The sequence below is a fragment of the Semicossyphus pulcher genome, unplaced genomic scaffold (genome assembly GCF_022749685.1).
Source record: "Semicossyphus pulcher isolate SPU_LCO1_2020_fin unplaced genomic scaffold, fSemPul1.0.p SCAF_7, whole genome shotgun sequence".
NCBI classification, from domain to species: Eukaryota; Metazoa; Chordata; class Actinopteri; order Labriformes; family Labridae; genus Semicossyphus; species Semicossyphus pulcher.
Genome location: NW_027211748.1, coordinates 15,719,179 through 15,743,457, shown reverse-complemented (window position 1 = coordinate 15,743,457; position 24,279 = coordinate 15,719,179). Strand labels below are relative to the sequence as shown.

Genomic DNA, 24,279 nt, shown 5'->3' with positions numbered 1-24,279 from the left:
GTTTTCAGCGGGAAGCCCTCCTTGTTAGAACAACAGACTTCCACCGCTGAGACCTTGAGGAGAACAATATCTGATCCATTTTTCCCAAATCAATATGTATTATTTCAAAGATGTGTTAGCGGCTATTGACAGATTCTTTTATCCTCGCACATTTAATACGGGGCTTTATCCCTGCTCGTATCCTCCTGGGTTCGCTCATCAGGATGTCCAAGGCCTTTACTCATCCCACACTGATTCTCAGGCTGCAGCCACGACGGAAGATAAACAAGTTGAAGGTCAGTCGGCCCGGACGGATGGGTCTATATTGCTTGTTATAACACCTGCTATCGTACCGCATCCCATGGCCCGTCATGCAGACACTACATCTCTGACCGCTCACACATCCATTGTGGAAAGTGGAAACAGCACCGTCCTTGACGTCAGAGATGGGACCGTTTTTTGTATCATGGAGCAGGTCAGTCGGATGGAGGAAGGACGGCCAACAGTGCTGGAAGATGTGACACTTCAACTGAGAAGGTGCCAAATGTACAGCCTTATAATGTCATATATAAGTGTGCAGTAATCAGGATGTTTTATATGTAACACCCTACACTAGTCATACGACGCTATCGCCACAGCAGACCTGACTTATGAAAGTACATCCTGTGGTATAAGAGTTATTTATACTACATATTATGTAACGTACAGGCTTTTATCTAAGCTGTCATAGAGGTGTTAATTCAATGATTTCAGCATCAAGGTCATAATTGGTGGTGGGGCTGTACTGAGCTGCATTATATTCAGAGGTGTTCTAACACTCCCTCATGTATGTAAATAGGGAGGACAAAACATTAGAGACACATCTCAATATAATTGAGTTCAGTACAACACCTTTAACTATGGCCTCAGTAATAAACATCATTGAATTTACACACTTCAGACACTCAACAAAACAAAAGTCAACAAAAACTAAACTTCATAAAAGCAGAATCAGAATCAGAAAAAACGTAATGATACTCACGTCGATAGCCATGAAGTACTTATGGCTCAACGCTGTGCATGCACATTCAATGCTATCCATAAGTGCAAAGGAGAATCTACATGTTATGTATGATATGTACGCCTATCTGGCCCTGACTTCAGCTGCTGCGGCGCTAAAAACTATTGATAAGAGACAGGAGGATTATCTCAGTGTGTAATGACTATTTAAAATCTGACACAAACATCAGAAAGAAGTAGGGATCAATATTTTGAATATCAAAGTAGTGAATTTGGTGATATAAATCACTTGCATGAGGGGAAACAGGACGATTGGTCAAATTTGCAGAGAAGTTGCAGCAATCGGGTAAAATTGCAAAACGAGAAAAAGTTGGAGGAATTGGTTGAATTTGCAAATTTGCAACTTCCTGGAGGGACTGACTACTAACTCAACTTTGACCCTTTGTACTTGCCGTAGTCACACCTTCAGTTTGACCTTTAAGTAAAGTGATGTTGACAATCTGACTTGTTTACAATCTTGTCTTAAACGTGTTATAAAGCGAACACTTGAGGTGCTTACATGCAAACGAAGCTGTTGTTCATTGAGTTTTGATTAAAAAAAGGCTTTTATAAGTTACATGAAGTTTGTGTGAAACTATAAAAACAGACCAGACTGCCCCCCCGACATGTGCTCACCAAGGCTCAAACTTGGCCTTTGGGATTACAGCCCGTCTGACGGAGTCACCGCTCATGTTAGTGAAACTGTGTTTTAAGATCTCAGCCCTACATTTGTTGATACAACTTCACCAAACTAAAGAACAACCCTTAAGTAGTGATCGAGCTGTTATCATCCTGGCTCAACACACACAAAAGGTTTTAAATGCAATTATTGGAAACTTGAAACAAAGAGAAATAAGCTCATTTATCTCACTCAGAGACGTGTTTACATCCTGAACTTAAACTGAACTACTGAAAACATTCGTCACATGCACATTAGCTCCAATTACTGCAGAGCTCTTCCTGTTTTCACTGCACTAAATGTGAGTGCTGCAGTATAATGATGAACATCACAATGTCAGGAGTTCTTTTATCGTAAAACAGCACACTCAATAAAGACACAGTGTTTGTGTATTCATGTAATATTCTATAAACTATGTTCATTTGCAAAAAAAAGGAGGCTTTTTATCATTTTATCAAATGGTGATAAAAACATGATAAATAGCTCAATATGCGAAATGCATCATGGGAAAAACTACTTTTAAGCCTCATCTGGCACGCTGGAGCACAACACCGTCAAACAGATGTGATGCTGTGATTCACACACACGCGGATCCTCTGAAAAACAACGACGGCGCCGACAAAGGCACGTCTATAAACGATAAAAACAAAACATGCTTAAGAAGAGAATTGAAAGAACCAGGAAGTCTCACTGATCCCCGTTTTGCTTTGGATCACGCTGCACAGCCGTCAGGGAGCCATTAGAGAGCGGCAATAAATGGGAAGATTTTTTCTCAACAAATACGACCATCTGTATTTCCCCCCCCTGTTCTGCTCGTGTTTTAGTGCTCCTCACAGTATGTTTTACACAATATACTTGTCCCTGCTGGTAATCTCTTATAGTGCTGACGTTATTGTAACACATCTTCAGTGCAGCGTCTTTTTTCCTGCCTGAAAAAACAGCACAATAAAACAAAAAGAAACAAACAAGAGAGATAAAAGAAGCGAGGCTTGCAGGGTTGGGTTGTTCTCTGCTCTCACCTGATCAGTTGTATCAGGTTCCAGAGATGAGCGTGTGTGTCGTATCCACACTGTGTCTGCCCATTACAACTTTCACACTGCACATTAATATTGATTCCCAGTACCAGCACTGAGATCAGATTGCTGCTCAGACCTCCTCTATAATAACAGCATCATTTAAATCCTATGCTGAGCCATGAGGTCGGTTGTGGCCTGAGTTACAAACTAGGGGCACGGTGTTTAGACCGTTACCTTTAAATACATCTCTCCCACTTCTACCGGAGTTTATGAGTCCAAAAATCTATTTTACTTATAAAAAGTAAAATAACAGCTTTTGTATCCTTGAAAAGTCCCATTGTTAGTGCTTCAGAAGTTTCCTTTCAGTTCTACTGTACGGCTCAGAATGCTGCCGAATGAAAAAGATTAATGCATTCCACCATGGACGACGGAAGATATGTTGCATCTTTTTTCCAGGAAAGATCTCCAACGAGGACCTGCACAAACTCACACTGCCCTAAAGTATCCTTGAGATGGAGTCCACCTGGAAAGAGGAAACGACGGAGGCCAAAAACAACCTGAAGAAGAACTGTGATCTCGGGACGAAAAACAGCGACTCTAACTGCACAGGATAGGACCAGACGGAAACAGATAGTCGCAGCCTTATTTGCAGATGCCTTTTCACTCGTTAGCAGAAAAGCAGTGCTAACGGAGCTCTGGTTTAGCTCAGTTGGTAAAGTGGGCGCCCCATGTACGGAGGCTACAGTCCTCGATGCGCTGATCGCAGGCTCGACTTCCTGTCTGCAGGTCATTTGGTGCATGTTATCCCCGACTCTCTACTCCCTACTGTCCTATGTAATAAAGGCAAAAGCCAAAAAAAAAAATTGGCGGATACTCCCCAGACACCTCGCCCGTCCAAAACAAGCAACTTTTCTCTGAAGAGCCTAATAGAGGCAGTTTTACGTGGACGTCCAATCAGTGTTAATGATAAATGTACTCAATTAAACCTATTAATTCTTAGTCTGACCGGGAAAGCTGCTTTCTCCTGCTCGCCACATACTCGATATCAGAGTCAGCCAAATGTATCCGTCCATAACATCCTCTGCTCTTATATTCTGGGATGCCTTTGTTCACTGTAGCTTGTAAGTAAAGGCAGACATTGGAAATTGAAGCTCACATTGCTGATAGTTCTTTGGAGCCATTATCTACATGAAATGACATAGATGATGAAGAACAACAGATTTTGCAGCTGCAAGGAGCTGCACCCCTGAGACACAGAGCGCATCTGTGGTTCCCACACTATAAACCTGACTCGGATAGACAGAAAGAAGGTTCAAAATCTGCAAAAATGTATCTTTAAGCTCACAAAAATGTGTCTGATAATGGCAAAGACAAAGGCTCCAGCTGGCCTCAAGGCTCAAACTCCGACATGATGCTGAAGAAAATCCATCTATGAGCTGTAAAATCGTTTAAGCTTAAACAACACATGCAAAAGCCACTGCGTGCACAATTACACTGTTATTTTGTGCTGTATATCAGCAATATTCAACCCTACAGGCAAACTGAAATCTGTTCAATCCCCATTACAGCACGAGAGGAGCTTTATAATTTCCCTCCTCTCGTAACCTTTAAGATCGAGGAGGGAGAAACGTATTTATTCATCTGGCCTTCTCTGCCCGATCAGCGTTCAGGAGGGGGAAACACAAGCAAGCAGCTTCAGTGAGAGTCTGAAGGCGAGCGCTGAACGAACGAATGGGTCGGAATCGGAGTGACATTTCCAGGCCGTTTAAGCGAGAGCTTGTCAAGGTGCTTCGAGGTTTCATACAGCTGTTCTCGGCTCTGTGAATAGCAAGGTCGTCAGCTTTGGATGTTTGGCTGACAGCACGAGAGGAGAGTGCGAACGCGCTGCATGCATGGGGGGAGGCTGGGAAGAAGGACAAGGGGGTGATTTCATTGTTAGGTACAATGTTACAATTTCATTTAGCAGACGCAACGTACATCTGAGAGTTAATATAACACAAGCAACGATCAAGACAAGAGGGAACGAAGTCAGTAAGTGCCAAAAAACAGCTTCAAGTGCAGACGTAGACGAAATATTTCTTTGACATTTAGACAAAATCATCTCTCTGCCATCCTTCATCGCCAGTTATAAATGTTCTGGTATTGTTTCAGCCCATTCTCCCTCCCAAGTGGTCACATGCAGCAGCTTGGTCAGTGGCCCAATGCTTCAAAATATGACACTTTAGGGAGGGTCCCTCTGGCGTCATTTCATCATTTCATCCAGGACAAGAAGTTGACTTCTTTCATTAAAAAGTATGATTAGTTTAATATAGTTTGTTAGTTATGTTGATGTAATCTAGCGTACATAACTTACTATGTATTTAAAACCCAGACATGATCTTATACTTCAACTTAACCAAGTAGTTTTGGTGCCTAAACATAAGTCAAAACACAAGTCAAAAACTCTTGTCTGTCAGCAAGCTTGATTTTGAAAATCTAACTGGATGTTGTTTATGTATTATGCTAACTTGACAGCTTTATTTTGAAAGTCCAACCAGGTGTTGTAGACCTGACAGCTTTGGTACAGAAAGACTTTTCAAACGAACCACGGTCCGGTTTGATTCAGGTGAGAACACAATGGGACTTAAAGTAGGACCTAATATGGGAAGCAAACCAAAAAATTGCATTGTGGGTTGTTTACGGACATTGACACCTGCAGAGAATATGAGGTGTTCAAACTGTTACACTGAACTGTGAAAAAACAATACATTAAAATCTGCGATTCTCTCTCTCTTTGTTTACCAATCAGAAAGCAGTTTCCTCAAAACTTCTGGTCAGATGGTAAAAGCTGCCGTGGGAACACAAACTAATCTCGAGGCAAAATGCAACATTGTAACAATTTGGTCTTTGATTCAAACAAACAGACGTCAGGTGTGAGAGCACCCTCAGGATGAGGGTCATCACGAGTTTGGATGAGATCATGTTGCTGCCATCTCCTCGCTGCGTTTTTCTTTTTATAAATGTAATATGGAAGTTATAATGTAAGATACAAATCGTTTATTGTGTAAAATATGATCCTTAGTGTAATCTGAAACTGTGCTGATCCCACAGATGATGAAAAATCAGTTGTAACATACAGTAAATGTACACACAGTATATCTCTTGCTATGTTGCTTCAGTCTCTATGTTCACATTTTCAGTACGGTACATTTGCTGTTATGGATTCTAAGCCTGCCTCAGAGAAGCTGATCTATACTCTAAATATTAGTTTGACTCCCTCCCGTCACATCTCATGTTTGTACATGGTGTACTGTTTACTCTCGGGTCCATGTGGAGTGTGTATTTATTTTGTATTGCTTGCTGCAGCTCTCTCGTTTCACCCGTTTGGGACGATTCAGTTCACTACAACTTTAAAAGAGAGAGAAAACTCCAGAAGTAAAATAACTTGCCAAACATAATGTATTATGTATTTGTATAAGGTGTAGGACTGTATTTGTGCCCTGCTGTCTGAACAGCTCGGTGTTAATGGACGCTTGATTGAAGGGAAGCTGAGGGAAGAAAGGCACATTAAATTATGCATCACTAAAATGCTGAAATGTCAACCTGCCGGTGCACCGTGCTTCATGTTACAGCTGCGCACTTTATCCACGTAAACACGCACGCACTGCAAAGAGCACAAGCACTTCACAAAGACGCATGTGTGTACAGACATCATTATTTGGTTTGATCAGCTACAAATTGACTGAGTTGAAGTGTTTTTTCAAAGGACTTTTATCCAAGAAAAGTGACATTTGGAGAAAGTAACAGGTATTGAATGCTAACAGGTGTCTTTACTTTAAGGTTTGCAAGCCGGCTGTGTGAGCTGTGTGATTTTGGAAGGTGTGAAATTTGCTTAATTTGTATTGAACGCCTGGAACAGAAAGCCATTTAATTCTCTCGCGTAAATGTTTGTGTCAGTAATTTAGACAATGAAGGTCTGCACATTTGATCTTGAAAGATGTCTGCCTTTTTTTTAAAAGTAAGTCCAAAATAAAGCTCCTGTGAGGAGTTTGTAGCTGGTTATGAAACACACTGACATCCAAACTGATGCCTCTTTACGACCTAACGTTTTTAAGCTAAGACAGCAGGAGGATTGTTTTACGTTAGAGAAAACTTCTTACACATGTACAGCACAGGATCAGTTAGAGATGAGATGTACCGCGCTGTCCTCAGGGGTCGCCAAGATTGACAGGTTCCTCAGTAGCTTTAAAGACGGTCTAAAAAATAGCTTTATGTGTTACACTCTGATCTGGCTTATTCGTATTTATGGTGCTTATAAGCTAAATTCAATTTACCTTAATTATTCTGGTTGAATCGAAACTTTTAAAATCAGGTCATATTGATTAAAACTACTCATTAATTCATTCATTAAGTCGTCATTCATACATGTCACGTTCTCCCTCCCGGTCCTTCCTGTCTGGTAATCAGCTGATAATGGGCATTCCTATTTTAAGTACGAAACCAACCAGAGTGACAAGCCTCGACTCCTGTCGACCAATCATCCTGCTGCTGTCAGATTTTAAATCTGTTCTCCTCTCCCTGCTGCTGTCAGTTTGATGTTCAGTTTGATCATTGCGACCCAGCTCGTCCTGCATCCTTTCTTCACCACCACTATTCTGCTCTCAGCCTCACTACCCCTTTGTGTACATGAAGACATCATGATGGGGTCTAATCGCCGAAGACCTTTGCACAGTTCTCATCTTTCCAAACTTGTAAATAAATAATTGTTTAGTCATCTAGTCAAGTCTCTCCTGATTTAAATAATATATGGAACATAAAGACAATATGGTCATCCTGCTCTATTGCAATGTCTTAAAGAGGGGGTATTGTGCTTTTGCACATTTTAACACATATAATGTTACAATGTTGGATGTCCAGACTAAACGTGGGTGAAGTTTCAAATCTGTAGGTAAACTCAGCAGGCTTCGGAGAGCCGGCCAATCAGAAGAGAGTGGGCTTGTAGGGGGCGGGGTTTCTTAAAGAGACAGAGCTGACTGAGTCGTTTCAGGCAGAGGCTGTATGAGGGCCTGCACAGAGCATTAGTGTGAGAAAAATGAGGAGTTTTTAAACTGTATTATATTTTTTTAAAGATTATTTGTTGGGGCTTTTTGCCTTTAATTAATAGGACAGCTGAAGAGGACGAGGACTGTAGCCTCTGTACATGGGGCGCGTGCTGTACCAACTGAGCCAAACCAGCGCCCCCAACATGTCAAATATTATGGCAACGATATCAAACAAGCTGAGTTTGTAATGGCTCTTTCAAAGGAGCCAAATTAATGCGTAAATTAAAGCTTAAAATGCAAGACAGAAATCAATAATCAGAGGGAAGTTCAGGTTATTAATCAGGTTATGTGACCCCTAAAACTGAACCTAAAACAACGTCTGATCCGGCAGATATTCTGCTTGATTCTAACATCAGTAAGGGTCGACCGATTTGAGGTTAAAATCAAACTTAATCCAAATATTGTCTTCACAGTTTCAGAGTTTTTTACGGGCCATGTTAACAAGCGGTGGTCATAAAGAACAACTTCTCTAAAAGTGTTGCTGGGGTTTTGACCTATTCAGCCTTTTTTCTTTCCCTGCAGGTTGGGAGCAGGTGAAGTCATGTCAGAGATCTCCTCTCTGCTTCTACAAAGACAATTTAAGCAGTTTGGGAAGTAAAAAGGTCACACTGTTAGACCCACTGTAGGTGTTAATGCATATCAGGAGCTAAGGCCATGTAGACATCCCACATTTTGCTGCTTTTACCTTTCACAATAAGAGCTCTGAAAAGTTTGCGAATGTATTAAACTGCAATTAGAAGCTGAAGCAGTTTAAGTTTAGAAACAATCCTGGTTATTTGAGCTGCGGGGAGGAGAAACAAGAGAAGTTTGCAGCTCAATCTATAATTCATCACTGCGCAGGCTAACACAATCACATGCAGCACTTTGCACCTGGGACTCAACGGGGTCTAGGGGCGCAGAGCGAATGAGAACATTATTTTAGAGTATAGTTCCTCTACAAAACAGAAGCAACGCTCCTGCACACAGAGACGTAAAGATGAAGAGGGGGCACGGTGGAGGAGGAGGAGAGGAACAGAGATGTTGCTCATCAGATCAATACCCTATTCCACAGCACGAAAAGCGCCTCATTTTCCTCTCTCTCTCTTAACATTTTCAATTTCTAGTAGGAGAAGAGAGAGTGCATTAACCATGCATGGGTTAGAGTGGTGTTGATAGTAAGAGAGTGAGAAATGGAGACTAAAAGAGAGAGAGAAAAGAAGTCTGGGCAAAGCCTTTTCTTTATTCTAAGAGGTTTATGTCTAAATATCTAACCCAGGCCTGCACCCTTTCACAGCAGATAAGAAAATAATGAATGTTATAATTAAATACGCTTTGTCCCGTCTATCACCTGCATAAAAAAATTGCTAATACCAACCGAAGATAAAGAGCACCATGGATTGAATATTTTATGCCGCTGAATGGATTCTCCTATCGCTCTCTTTCATTATATCAAACTGAAAGTCGCCACCAACTCCACAAACACAAAGAGAGACACGACGTGCTTTGCTGAAGGGTCACTCGCTTTATGCGCCGCGGCCGAGTGATGCTCTTTAAATAATCTGGATTCTTTACATTAAGTCATTGTTTCTAAACTGATCAAGGACGTCTGCGAGAGTGTGTTTTAGAAGTGGACAAAGCTCCTGCGAGGTGAATGACTCACTTTCATATGAATTGCGGTTTAACACTAGAACCGCCAACGGGTCAAATTTACCTGCAGCTGTCTTTTGATTGTATGCAACTTTTTTTGCAGGAAATATTCAGGCAATATTCGGTAGCGCCCCCTATTGTTAAAACATGTCAACATAAAGCTAGATTTAAAAAATGGCCATTTATACCTATAATGGCCAGCGGGTCAAATTTACCCATATATAGAACGCTGTGATTTTCGCACTATTAATTTCGCAAATCTAGATTGATACATTGTATGTTGCTATGGCAACACCTTTTTTTCCTACTACTGTGTGTCATCAAGTCATACACTCCAATTCTACATGGATAAGAGGAAGAGATTACAGACATTGGATGTACTCAGTGCTTCGAGTGAAGGTGAGTCTGATGGAGGGGGCGTCTCTGGACTATATGTGCTGTTCTTTGGTTTGTTTTCTGCGAAGCACCTTGTTCAGAAAGTGCTTTGCAAATAAAGTTCATTGTTATACATATATATATATATTTCATTGTCATATTGTCATTTGGTAAGCTGCATAAAGAAACCACATCTATTAATGTATGAAATTAACCTCATACCTTGAAAATCAATACATTCTAATAGCGGGTAAATTTTTACCCGTTGGTGGTTTTAGGTGTCTAACAGTTTGGAGAAAGGTGAACCTGTCAGGCCATTGCGGTTTAGCCAGCATTTAGCGATACACGACTTCCCTCTCTGTGAGCTGCATTGTTGACAGTCCAATTAGGAGCTTGAGAAGCGACCGTGTGTTCAGATCTTTGTCCCGTCTGTCCTCAAGAGGAGAAGAAAACAACTTTTAAGATTCTTGTTTGTCAGACTGAGCATTTCTGATGCATTCGAGGAAGTCGGGAAATCTAAATTTGTCTCAAGTTGAATTTTTGATCCAGAGCAGATTGTTAGCTGAACTTACATGCAGATGTCTGTTTATAGAGATTAATAAGAAGATGGGAGCCGGGATGCTAGGATTACACCCTGCTGTAATTCTACATTTTATGTAGAATCTGTAAATAGAGATCAACTCTCTTGTGATCGTGCAAAATCTCTCCATTTACCTGACTCATATTAATAACACGGAAATCTTCTCCAATGCAACATGATGTTAATTTCTTCAATTTAAACCAGTCCTATTTTCTATACACAACAATAACAAAAAAATGTAATGTAATGTTAAATTTTCCTTTTTGAACAAAGAACAAAAACGTTCATTAAATTGTAATCATGCAATATTAATTATAATTTTGTTGCAATTTATATTAGATTCACTGGTTTAAGTCATTTTCAAGGGAAAAAAACTCAAAGTCTTTGACTGCAGCTTCCCAGTTGTGTAAATTTGCTGCTTTTTTTCTACCTATGCAATGGTAAATTGCACATTTCCCCTGGCCACTACATTACCCAAAATGCAGCTGATACTAATGTAGCATTATGCTCGTTGTCTCAGGCAAAGATAAAGAGCTGGCTAGTGGTCTTCTTAGATAACTCCATTTAACTTCCCATCCACCTTTTTTTTTTTCATGTTCTTACCTGTAGTCTTTAACCCCAACTGACGCCGACTTAACTGACATCACTAAAGGTAATTATCCAACTTCATGCAGCTCTCTAAGTAGTAGTACACTCCAACACCTGTAAACAGACTTTCATGTTTATATAATACCCTATAAATAAATGGAATGGCCCCTAACTGATATCCTGTCATACGACCCATTAGTTTTTTTATTAGCATAGCATGCTAATTGTTCCAGCATGACAGCACTGATCAGACAGCAGCCATCTCCAATCTCCTCTGAAACATTCTTCATCAGATTTCAAAGAAATAAAAGAGCAAAATGTAATTTATGACTGTGGATCCATTCCTTTACAGCGAGTGTTTATGGACAACATTTGGAGGATTCAGCAACGCACCAAAGACACAATAACAAAGGTCAAACAGTAAACTGAAGAGAGCAGTGCATACAGAAGTATCCACAAGTGTTTTGCAGTCCCACACACACATTAACACACACTTGAGTCCTGTCTGGCCATTTCCAGACCAGTGAACTGCTTGGTCTACCTTAAAGTGACCTTCACCATGAAGCCCAAACAAATAAATACACACACACACACACACACACACACACACACAGAACATAATCCATCATGATCCTCTGGTGTCCACTGCTGGAGCTGAGGTGTCGACGTGAATATGAAGAACAAAATGTGTGAAAGGCAGATACAGAAGAGTTACTGGAAAGTCAGTGTGTGTGTGTGTGTGTGTGTGTGTGTGTGTGTGTGTGTGTGTGCGTGTGTGTGTGTGTGTGTGTGTGTGTGTGTGTGTGGGTGTGTGCGTGTGTGTGTGTGTGTGTGTTTTATGAGGGCTGGCAGAAGGAGAAAGGGGGGTAGCAGGTCAGATCTTGGTGGATTAGTGGAGCAAAGGGTCCAGCAGAAGCTTACAGTGTTGTGTGTGTTGACACCAGATGTCAGAATGTCGCGGGTTTATGTATCCTGCTTTATCCTTAAGATTGTGTGCTGGTGAAAAAAATGCAATGCAAATAAAAGTTAAGACCTAACACTCAAAAGCACCTCACAGTTTTAGAGGTTCACTCTAAACAGCATATTTTTCGCTAAGCATGCTTTGTTTTGTGTGTGAAAAGGCGGCAAAATATTGAATGTTGAATGAAGTTAAAGTACATTTTGTCAAGTACTGTACTTCAATACAAGTGCAGGTTACTCGGTCTTCACTTGAGTATTACTGTTTAATGCTATTTATTGCTTTTACCTCGTCAGATACTGGCATGTCATGCTAGTAGCGTGTTATGCTAGTAGCAGCAAATGAAGCCTCAAACTGCTTCCAGAGGAGATGATTAGCAGGGGTCGGTTAAGCTCCCTTTTTTAACTTGACAACTACAGATCTTTATACCTGCAGTCTTCAGACACAACATAATTTTGTTTAACAACTTTGTTCACCTGTTCAGTAATACTACAGACTTTGGAGCTTGTCGCCATTGTAGCAATAATAAACACGTAGTGAACATTGTAAAATAGTGACAGTTTGGTTAGCTTTAGACACGAAACTACTTGTTTAGAAAGATTGAGGTCTCAGTTAAGATGTGGTACTTTAGGTAAGCTATAAAAGAAAGAAGTTACTTCACGTTATGTACACAAAAAAAGTTACATCAGTCAAAAAAAAACACATTTCGCTCTCACAAAGGACACAAGCCCCACTCTCCTAGGTGAAAGTCATGTGTTTGTTTAAGCTGTCCGTCCAGCTTGAGCGTCTCCTAATGGGGACTTTCACACTCTTTATGCATCATCACCCAACTTCTTCCTGTGCTTCGCTTCCATCATTATTAGTACCACCAATAGGTTTTTCTGCCATGATGTGCTTATGTTGTGTTTCACCTTACTTACAGATAATAACGCCGACTCAGACGACTACAGTAACTAGCTCGTATATGGCAACTGCTAACAGACATTTAATGGACTGATAACACCCAAATCAGCTGGGGGAAAAATGCAGAACCAAAACTGTTAATTTTGGCACCTTAAATATATTATTGTGATATTATGTCTGTACTTTTGTACAAAGGAGTTTTACTTGTAATGTAGCAGGTATAGCAGAGGATTAGAGGAGACACGAGAACGGACAGTTTGTCATTTTGGCCTTATAAACTTCCCCTAAAGCTGCAGGGCATTAGAAGCTATAAATCGATAATGATATCCAGCGTGGATCGACCTTAAGCTTGGATAAAAATCACAACAGCAGATGGCTCGTCTTTCTCCATCACTTCTGTCACTCACCTCCCTCCCTCACTCTCTCTTTCTCACCTGCTTTTCTTTGTGTTCCGTCCCTCTCTCTCTCTCTCTCTCTGCCTCGTTCTGGGCTTTTCTCCAGCTTGCACGATGAGCCGATGGCCAACAACACAAACATTGGCCCCGGTCCGCGGCCGGCCGAGCGGACACAGAGCAGCAGGGCAGAACAGCAAGGTTGCTATATAACTTTCCGCATGATCCCTCTGCAACGCCTACTCACCGTACCTCGACAGCGGCGGCGCTTTTCAGAGCGAGATGATAGCTGCTTAAAAATGTTTCAGCTGAGGCAAAACAACGGCAGCAGGATGGTGCAGAGATACCAGCCTTTAACCTGCAGTAGTGTTCACATGAATTCAGCGAGTTTTAAAAGTAAACTATCGGCAGTTTGTGGTGCTTTTTATTAGCTGAGAGCGAGGAGGAGACTTAAAGAGGGAAAATTATCAAAGCTTACACCCCTGCACCCCGACTCCCCTCCACAGGCTCCCTTGGAGTTTAAAAGGCCTCAGACTTTTACTCATTTAACACTCCAGCAAGCACGAGAGAAAACCGCTCCTCACCTTCCTCTCGGAAAGTGGCGCGATGTGTTAAGGTTTAATCTGCCACCGTGTCAGATACATCAGGAGTTCCTGTCATCAAATCAGCACCTCTGTCGCCGTGATTGGGCCCCTCTCAATCTGCCGGCCCGTCCATCCTGTTTGTAGTCGACGTGCTTCGCTGTCTGTTTTTGGGACTTCCTGTCAGCTCGTCTGGCAGTTTCAAATCCACATGTCCTGTCTGAACCAGGGACCCAGCGATGAACCAGAAAACCTTTGAAAACGTCACGCTTATTTAATCGTGAAGGCTCCGCTACACCGGTTAATTTCTGGTTTCGTTCTCTAAAAACGGAGCACTTTTTTTGGCGCAACCTGCACGGAACGAAAACAAAGTGACACCTGTTGGTGCACCACCTTAATGTGTTGTTCTTATCAAGAGACATAAAGGCTACACTGCATTAGCTTCACTATGGCAGAGAGGCCATGCAAGCTTTGCATCCACCGAAGTAACGAGTGAATTCAGCAGTGTGGGGTCACTTCGTCAAGACAACGGATCCCCCGTCTGCAAAACCTGCGTGAAAAAAAGTTGCGGCTTAAGTGTCAAACACATTAAACCTGATGGAACATCTGCAGGATTACCACCCATAACAATGTTTAAAGAATGTTCATGTTGCTTTATACATTAGTAATGTTACATATATAATAGTGAAACCGTGATTATTCCTCTGACTATCATCGTACCATCAACATCTCTAATCGTTGCATCCCTACTCTGAACTCCATGAAGGAAGTCCAGGTGGGTGTGAGGATTTGAAACAAGGCAAAAGTGTATATGCTTTTATGTTTGTTTTTTAAGGAGATACATTGGGATCCTTATTTCATTTGTCTTATCAGGGTATATCCATCATGTTTCTAAATATAAAACTAATCCAAAGTTTGATCAGCTGTCTAAAAGCTCCTTCAAACATCAGTATAAGAGGCATCGCCGTTGCACATTTTCAGCACATCAAGTTGTAAATCCAGCCTCCAACTTTCCAGACTAATTTGGAGCATTTGGCCGGAGCTCAGATCTAAATACATCCTGGCTATAAAAGTGCTAATTGAGCAAAGAGCTAATTGCAAAATTACACATTGATAATATTAGATGAGCAACTGCTGAATAAAAATTGCATCACCTCAAGATGCCCTTCCTGAGCAATTAGTATAAAATCTTAATTTCAATCGAGGAGAAAGCTTAAGTTTTTTTTACCCTTCAGCAGTCGCTAATGAGTCGGTCCTTTTGGAAACACTTTATAATATATATATATTTATAGAGCTAATGAAGAGCTCTATCAGCAGTCATTAGCACTTGTACAAATAGAAGTAAAGTGTAATTCAGTGGTAATCTTTGGGTCAGCTCAGCCAAAAACCAGAGGCAGACATGAACCCTTCCACGCGATGCAGCTGCTCATGGATTCATAAGAGAATGAAATGTGGTTTTAAGAATCTCAACAAGTTCGAGTGGAATTTAAAAATACACAAGAGTGATTTCCACTTCAAACAAAGCCCACTCTGAACTTTTAAGTGGTGAAAATAGTGATGGTTTTACAGATAATTGCAGGCCGACAGTGGATCAGTGTCTGTTTAAAGTGCAGGTAAATGAGCTGAAGGTGCTTCACTGACGTCTCTGTTAACAGTAAAATCATATGAGCAGGTGGTGTGACGTTACTAAAAGACGCACAGTTTCTGGCAGCTCGCTTAATGAGTAGACTGTCCTTCAGCTGGGGGGATGAGGATTCGACTTCCTGTGCCAATAGTGTCCACTGCTAAACCATCATTGAGCATGGCACTATATCCGTTGCAGCTGCAGGGATGGTGCTTTTGTAGCTAAACCTGAAAACTTGCTGGAGACACAAAAACAAGAAGAGATTTTTCTGGGCTCAGTGGTAGAATCGGTCATCTCACAATGGGAAGGTTGGTGGTTCAATCCCTGACGGCTACGGTCTACATGTCGAAGTGTTCCCTGAGTAAGACACTGAAACCCCAAACTGCTCCTGGTGGCATAGCCATCGGTTTGTTAATGGGATTAGTATTTCACAGTTGGGCACGTTACGTAGCAGCCTTTGTGTGTGAATGTGTGTGTGAAACAGAACCGTTGTATGGGCGGTGCAAAGTGTGCAACCGCACAGGGTTGTGCACCTCTAGAGGGCCTCCCACAGGGTCCAAAGCAACACTTCAAAAGTAACCTGTTGTTGACCCACCATGATTCTGAAATGAAATTCCTGTTTGTCAGTTCCATTATGCATACTCAAAGATCTAACTTAACAATTTATTTATTTTTATTCCGACACTGCATTGTTACGGAGTGTGTGCTCTACCTCGCTGCTCACTGCAGGGACGAAGGAGAAGGGGAAACAATGTCGGCTGCACGACAGAGTTCTTAAACACGAGTCGCGTGCTGAGAAAAGGAAAATTTTAAAAAGGAAGAATTTAAGAAGTCACTGCGAGCATCGCTGGATAAATTGGTCAACACTTCCAGAGATGTGGTGGCTGAGCAGGCGTGCAAAAGCTAGCGGGTATGCATGTCAATGAGCAGGGCCTTGCACGCCCCTGGCGATGGCTACGCTGTGAAAGGGTGTACTTTGAATCCATCGCATGGTTCAATGAAGTAATTATGTTTTTAATGTTATTTACAGTCATTTATTTATTGGTAAAAAAAAATGTCTGACTACAGAAAGCAGCTTGCAGCATCTGTAAATTCCTTTAAATCATTTTGATAAACGTAAAGTTTCATTCCAGGTTGAAGATGTTTCAACATATAATGTGTTTTACATATTTATCTTCAGTTTTTATCTTATTTCAAGATTACAAATTGAATTAAATTGCCATGTTTTACTAAATAACAATTCTTTTAGTGCTGTTTATCACATGGAAAGCACTTTTATACTTTTGTTTTCGAAGGGCGTTAATAAATTAGCTTTCTTATTGTTAATATTTCTATTCTTCATTGTTGAACTTAAAGAACCTCTTTAGTTTAGATTGATCAAACACAAAGGGGAGACAGAAATTTAATGAATGTAAAAACAGTCATAAATCAGATTAAATCTACGTGGTGTGTGCACAGACCTCTGAGCAGGATTCACTGACTCGAGATGAAGCTGAAGATAAAGTAAAAGCGTATAAAATCTTCTGGCAGGGAAGGACATTTTAGTGAGAGATGAGCCAAGCTCATTCTTAGAGAAACCAAGAGAAAGAGAAGGTTAGGTTACAAAATAGTCCGAATGTTGCGCCAACTCTAAAGCTCTACACACCCTTACCCTCGCTAACTGCCTCACATTTGAGATAAGAAAGATTCAGACATGCTCAGTGGGTTTATGTGTTTATCTGTGTGTGAATGCGAAAGAGTAAGACACTGGAACAAAGCCACATCAAGAGCAAAACACAGCAGGGGAGGCGGAACCAAACGTCCCTTCCACAGGGGGAGTGATTAAGGCGTCGCGCATGGCCCACAGGGGAGACAGAGGCGACAGAAGAGCTCATCATTACCCATAATGTAGAAGAAGAACTCTCACCTAACGCAGCCTTGAACATTCACATACGCGCTCACAACATTGCTTACAAAATCAAGCTCTTTGTGCGTCTGCTGAGCCGCGTGTAGGATGAGAACAAATGCAGCTGATTTAAAGTGCAGAAGGGTTTCTACCCATAAAGACCAGTCAGGGTGGGAACAGTGGAGGAGCAGCCTTTAAGGGTTAAAACACCTGCAAATTAACTTATCAATGTCAACGTGCATTAATAGACTTCTCCCACCATATTAAGGACTTGAAGTACCTGATGGTGGCTACAGTGCTCTGATATTCTCTCACTACTCAGGAGCTAACCTGAGCTGACAGATCTGGTTCATGTCTGGTTCCTGTCAAACACTAATTTGAGCCTCTTGCAACAACATCTTCTTACAGCCTTATACTTACACAGTTTATGTTAAACAGATGTGAAATTTATGAACATGGTTTTAAAGGATCTAAGACATCAAGTAATATTCTAAAGCAGGGGTTCCCAAACTTTTCCATGCCAAGGCTCCCCAAACAGCATTAGCTTCTGGCCGGGGACCCCCAAACCCACAGACAACAGAGAGTGGGACAGCGTCGATTTTTTTGGCAGCATCCTCACCAAGCAATTCTCGGACAATGTCTTTGGTAGCTGGTAGAATCAAATCCTCTCCAAATGTGTGAGGTTTTTAAGCACGAGCAATGTGGTATGAGGCTAAAAATGATGAAGCTTGAGGAGCAGAGCAGCTTGATAACAACCGCCAGGTCTACACGGATTATGATGTCGTAATGCCGAATTTGCAGCTGAATTTGAGAATCCGAGATTACGGCAGTTTACATGTTGTAAGGTTCAGGACAAATGGTTATTAAAAAAATAAAATTAAAAAATAAATTTATTTATTTATTTATTTTTTGCATTTATTTATTTTTTTTCCTCCAATTTTCTGAGGCCCCCCTAGCGCCCCCTGGCGGCCCCCTAGGCCCCCTTGATGAACTTTAAGAGGTTCAATAGAAGGCTCATAAAATCAAGCCAGAAAGTTCTTGTACCTTTCTCAAAGTGTTTCCAATTTCCAAGTCGTAACTATCATTATACAACAGTTAGTTCCGACCAAGTAATCTGATTGGACAAGAGGCATTCCATGAGTGCTGACATGGGACGTTTCACTCTGTGTATCACTGAGCATCCGCCTCAGCCACATGTTCTGAACACTACAGCAGACAGAGTTTGTCTCCATTGAGCAAGCTGGTACCTCTGAATCACACAGCAGACTCTTATTTCACTGGTTGATGATAAATTAAAACAAACTAATCGATGTACATGATGAAAAACAGCTGATCTGTGGTAACCTGTAGACACAGAGTGCTGGAGAATGTTTGGGTTGCTTGGCAACAAAAGTCCAGTTTTAGTCGGTGGAGCACTTTGCTGTTGATTGATACCGTCTACTACTATTTGCTTTTGAAACTGTTAGAAAAGCAATATCACACTCGAGGTTGTGGTGTTGGACTGAAGATCATGACGGCTGTGATTTTCTGTGGCACAAGGCCGCCCAATCACTGCAGTGCTGATATTCAGTACAACACCCAACCTCAAGTGTGATATTGTTTCACTGAAAAACTTATATCTGACTCGCAAGTTCCTGACATCAGTGTACTGTATATGGATGCTTTACATCAGCCAAAGAACCACAGCAATATTATTAATGCACTGAATTTTCAATCATTACTTGAACAACCGTTTTGATGAAGTGAACACCCGTAAGCTGTTAACATGAGAATCTTTCCAACCTCTAACATCCATCCCTCAAAGCATGAATCCAACGTTAGCGCTCGTGTAAAAAAGCATTGGGTTCCGTTGGGATCCACGATGCAGAGGAAACTAAGGGGGAGCCTACACCAATATGCCTGCTAGTCTTTTCCTGAAGACTGTTGAGACTCTCCTCGGACATCGTTTCCTCAACTGACCATGAACAAAGGGCAAACCTTCAACAAAATCTTCAATGCACACTACTGGGCTGACGCCTTGTAACAGTTCTCTTGCTAGCAGCAGCAGCAATGACTGGACTCGGGTGCTCTTACCTGGTTGATGATGTAGATGCCGTAGTCAATCCTCTGCCGTCGGAGGATGGGGTGGAGGTAGTGGAGCCAGTACTTTAGGTGGTTTTCTCTGTGACGGAACGGGATGATGATGGCCACCTGAACAACAGGGAAAGATTTGGTTGGTTATTTGTTTCTATTCCATGGAAACATTTACTAGAAACTTTTGCGGACACGGTATAGCCCGGTATAGGCCCGGACACAGACAAGGACACAGATTACAAGACTCCGAAAAAGTGATTCTGCCTAAATTGTTTTAGCTTACAGTGAACTGCTCTGCATCAGAACATCATGTCTGCAGCGATTCCCCCCCGGTTAATGTCACATAAAGTTGCTTCTCATTCATTATGAATGAAGCAGCTCAAGGATGGAGCTCTGAATGGCATCACAGATGTGAGACAGATTTGAGGCCGTGCTGTATCTCTGTGCTGTAAGTGAGTCGTTCTCCGCTGTCCAAACAGTCCAAGGTTGAACTCTAATCGACCGTGTGGGTTCATGGTGATCATGCACTCAGATGAACACCGGCAGCACTTTGACCTTGTGTAGTCCCTGTGATGAGTGCACCTATTTAAGTGTTATCTTCACTGCTAAAGGACGCACCCTGACCTCAGGCAAGTGTTATGAAGAGGAGATTTTGTTTTCATTTTGGTTTGTAAGTATGAGGGATTAACATTTTTTTAAAAGTAATGGTGAGCAGTATTAGAGTGACAGTCTTACTGTGGTATGTTAAACCAACGCACATTAGAATATCAAGAATAGGACTATGTAAATATACAGTGAAAGTTTTTCACTGGTTATGAAACGGACTGAAATGAATTCTGATGACTCTATAAGACCTACAAGAGCAAACCAGACCGTCAGCGACATTATTGATTATGTCTATATAGTTATTTTTAATGCCTGAAGCTGCTGGTGGGGGGTAGGTGTCAGACGAGGCGATTAACTGTAATCAAAAGCACGCTGCCTTTGTTTACATTCTCAGGGCAACAACTTAAAGTGAGTGATATATATGACTGTTAAAGAAAGCAGGATGAGATTGTTTGGATGAGAAGAGCGTGTACATGACAAAATCAGCAAAGAGATAAGAAGTACGGCTTTGTCCACAGGGGGCGCCAAAACCAACACAAACTTAAAGTTCGTCACAGGAGCTTTAATAAAGAAATTTAAATAGATTAGTAATGTTTCAGCTTCCAAAGATGATGACACAACTACTATGAAAAAAGGGTTTGTTTGTCCTGTGTGACCTTGTGTCTGTCTTTCTTATGTAATCTGTTCTTATGAGTTGTAAATACAGAGAGAAAAATATGGAAGCCTGTTTCTGCCAAAACAGGGAAAAATGTATTTTAAAAAGTTGAATGTGATAAATAAATAAAACATTATACTATTAAATAAATAATATGGTGGAAAAAATATATATATAAATAATATGTATAAATATACATATATATATCTATGTCTCAACATTTTCAAATACTTTTACATAATATTTACTACATTTTTATTCTATGTCAGTATTTTATAATGTCGTCTTACTGACTTGAAATTTTGAGTTAGTGTCTCATTTTTACTTTATATTTCAGAATTTCTACATCGTTTTCAACTTACTGTCTTATTTTGATGTAGTTTATCATTTTTTGCTTTGTATCTCATTATTTTGACCAAGTAGTAAAAAGTTTGGCGTACTAATTCAACATTTTGACTTATTAACTCTCTAGAATCAATTGTTACTTACTGGCTCACACTTTAGACTCAGTTTTATAGTCAAAAGACTTTTTGGCTTCTTGTTTTTAATTATTTTCGGGGCAGAGGTGGGCAGCTGCACAGGGGTGCAGTGGTGAGGGCCTCACAGCTAGACAGTTCCTAGTTCAAATCCCAGTTCTGAGGAAGCGGGCCTTTCTGTGTGGAGTTTGCTTGTTCTCCCCGTGCATGTGTGGGTTCTCTCCAGGTACTCCGGCTTCCTCCCACAGTCCAAAGACATGTTCCTTAGGTTCATTGGTGACTCTAAATTTCCTGAATGAATGTGAGACTTAAGGGTTGTCTGTGTCTGTATGTGTCAGCCCTGTGACTGACTGGTGATCAGTCCAGGGTGCACCCCCCTTTTCATCCAATGACAGCTGGGATAGGCTCCAGCCCCCCCACCCTTAACAGGATAAGCGGTATAGATGGATGGCAGAGGTGGGCTTCCATAATAAAATGTTTGAGTATAGGTACTTCATTTCGAATATGTAAAATGAAGACAGACGCGTATATACTGACCTTCCATCTGGGCCGACAGTCAGGAGGCGTGTAGCGGCCTCCATCCGTCACGTTGGGGTTTTCTTTCTGCACTCGTTCCATCGTCATCTGGGAGCTGAACTCGATCAACAAACGGCCCACTGAGGAAATAAAGAAACAGGGAAGAATTAGCGAGATGAAGAAGATAACAGAGAAGGCAGAGTATGAAAGAAGAAACAGATGATGGGAAGAAAAAAAGCGAGAGAGGGAGCGAGGGATGTAGGGAGTGGGGAACAGAGAGAGGGAGCTTTAAGCTTCAAAGCAACAGAGCGCGTGTATCAAAGCAATGTGTGCAGAAATAATGGTTTCTAGAGAGACGCTCTGCATAATGCAGCATTTAATAAGAAGCACAGACTTGGGAAAACATATATTCCTAAAAAAATCAACAAAGACTTTGAAGTGAGTCAGTGTAAACACAACATGAAAGGTAATTACGCTGCTCAGTGATGGAGCCACACCATATGTTATATCTACAAATCTATCCGTCATTCCTCTGAGTCTTCCCGGATCAAATGCTATCTCTGCGCCTGTGTCTGTGTGCGAGAGATTGTGGGTTCAGACTCATTTAAAGGAAGGGTTGGCTTTGAATCTCTGGCCTGGATCATAAAAACAGAGCCTCGTTCAGGGAGCTGGGATCATTAAAATATATGAGCAAGCTTTGCTGTTTGGGCTCCGACCAAAGCCCTGCAACCACAGAAAGACTCGGAGGCCTCGTTCTGCAGCAAAATGTCACTCATTAGAGCCTGCTTTTTCCTCCTGTGTCAGTGTCAGAGAAAGAGCCTGCTAGTTAATGTACAATGCATCACATGCAGTAAAGAAAGAAGACTATTACATGATGTTTTTCACCCAGAATCTGTGAGTATAGAGGATCTTGTCTGCGGAGGTGTCACTCAATCAAACATGCACAGATTGCATAAATAAGGCCGTCATTTGGGGTAGACATGTTAGAGGTACAGTAGCAAACGATGATACCACACATACAGAATGCATATTTTTTAAGCATGAGGTTTGATATGTTTCCACATATTTCATGAAAAGACTGAAACCAGCATTTAATTGATCCTTCCAGATCTTATTGTTCTGCCACAGAGTCCCATTAAAAACACACCAGTGAGCCACATTGTTGCATTACATGACTGTGCAGTACAGCTGTAGTTTATTATATAGTCTTATATACACAGTTTTGCTGCACAAAGTAGCACAAAGTATGTGTATCAATCCACAGCTCCCAAAAAAGTGGGCGGATCGTTTGAGTAACATCTGCTAAAAACTACATCTCCCAGTTGTTTTAGGAAATTATTTCAGCCTGTAATAAATTAAAGTATATCATTCTGATTGTCAATGTGCCTGGTGCTAAAGTCTGGTAGACATGTAAGCTTGTTTGATTGAAGAGTTGTTCTACCACGTCTGAAGGCTGTAGTGATTGTATTGTACAGATTTAAAGGGACAGTGCACTGATTTTTAACTCAGCTAATTTGTGTTAGTGATATAGTATAAAAACTGCCTGCAGTTGTTGCACATATTTTCTTTGCTTTCCTGTTCGCTTTAATAGCTAACTAACTTCAAAAGTAGGGTAGTCACGATACCACAAACTTTGATACCAAAAAGAAGATACTCGACACCTGTTTCGATACATCAGCAATAAAAAGTAATTTTCTTGTTTTTAATTTCCCACCTTCACACAGTGCTAGTACAGAAGAAGTCACTAAACACTCAGCAGCTCTTACATACAGTAATGAAAAGCTTAAAGAGCAGGATTTTCCACAAAAATAGGCAGTGGTTTGGAGCTCAGCCAGCAGCCCGCAGGTCGGGACTAAATGAAAAATGTAGCTCCAAGGTGACACGGCTGTCTCTCTGCTCTGCTCTCTGTCTGTCTGCAGAAGACACTGTCGTACCCATTGCATCTTTATGAGACGTGAAACGGATGTCAAAAAACCTTTTAATTTGCGTTCTGTGAATGAGAACAATCCGCTGTGTTGTTGCTGTACTCAGGTGGGAAGGAGGGCGGAGCAGACAGACACCCTGTACCTTCCTGTGGAGCTGTGTGGAGGTGTAGACGCGTTTAGAGCGTAACCTCTGTGAAACAATCAGAAAATAATGTCTTATTTCTGTTTCACTGCTTTATTTACATAAACGTCGCTCGCTCTCTTTACTTCCTGTCTGTGTCACGTGGCCACGGCTGCTCTCTCAAAACAGCTCTTAGATTTAAAGCTTTAATTCACTTCATTTACCATCACCACTGATTTAACATGCATGATCACGACCACGATGCACGTCCTGTGCGGCGTAATAAATATATGTAAACTCAGCTTCAGAGAGGAGAGAGGGAGCCGAGTTCAGCACAGGTATATGAGATAATAATCCTCTTAGCATTGACGTATGAGCTCCGTGCTGAGAGGTCTCGTCCAATCAACGCTGCTCAGGTGAGGAGCATGATCGATGGCAACAAGGTTACGTGTTCATAACACACCTCTTTATCAAACCGCAAGAGCTGAATGCAAACAGTCCCAGCCGCCCCGTCACCCTGACCACTGCTGCCGGTCGCCCTCCATCCTCTCTCGTGTCTCTGTTTCTGATTTCCTCTTCCTGTCTCACACTAATGAGACGGT

The 24,279-nt window shown here is 41.4% G+C and overlaps 1 protein-coding gene across 1 annotated transcript in view; it reads right to left on the bottom strand.

Moving 5' to 3' along the window:
• b4galt2 (UDP-Gal:betaGlcNAc beta 1,4- galactosyltransferase, polypeptide 2) overlaps positions 1–24,279 on the bottom strand; it is a 169,961-nt gene that overhangs the window by 83,229 nt on the left and 62,453 nt on the right. The window contains exons 2-3 of the mRNA XM_069685168.1: positions 21,653–21,771; positions 19,379–19,495 (exon numbers count right to left, since the gene is read on the bottom strand). Coding sequence (XP_069541269.1) covers positions 19,379–19,495; positions 21,653–21,771 — 236 coding nt within the window. The remainder of the gene's footprint in view (positions 1–19,378; positions 19,496–21,652; positions 21,772–24,279) is intronic.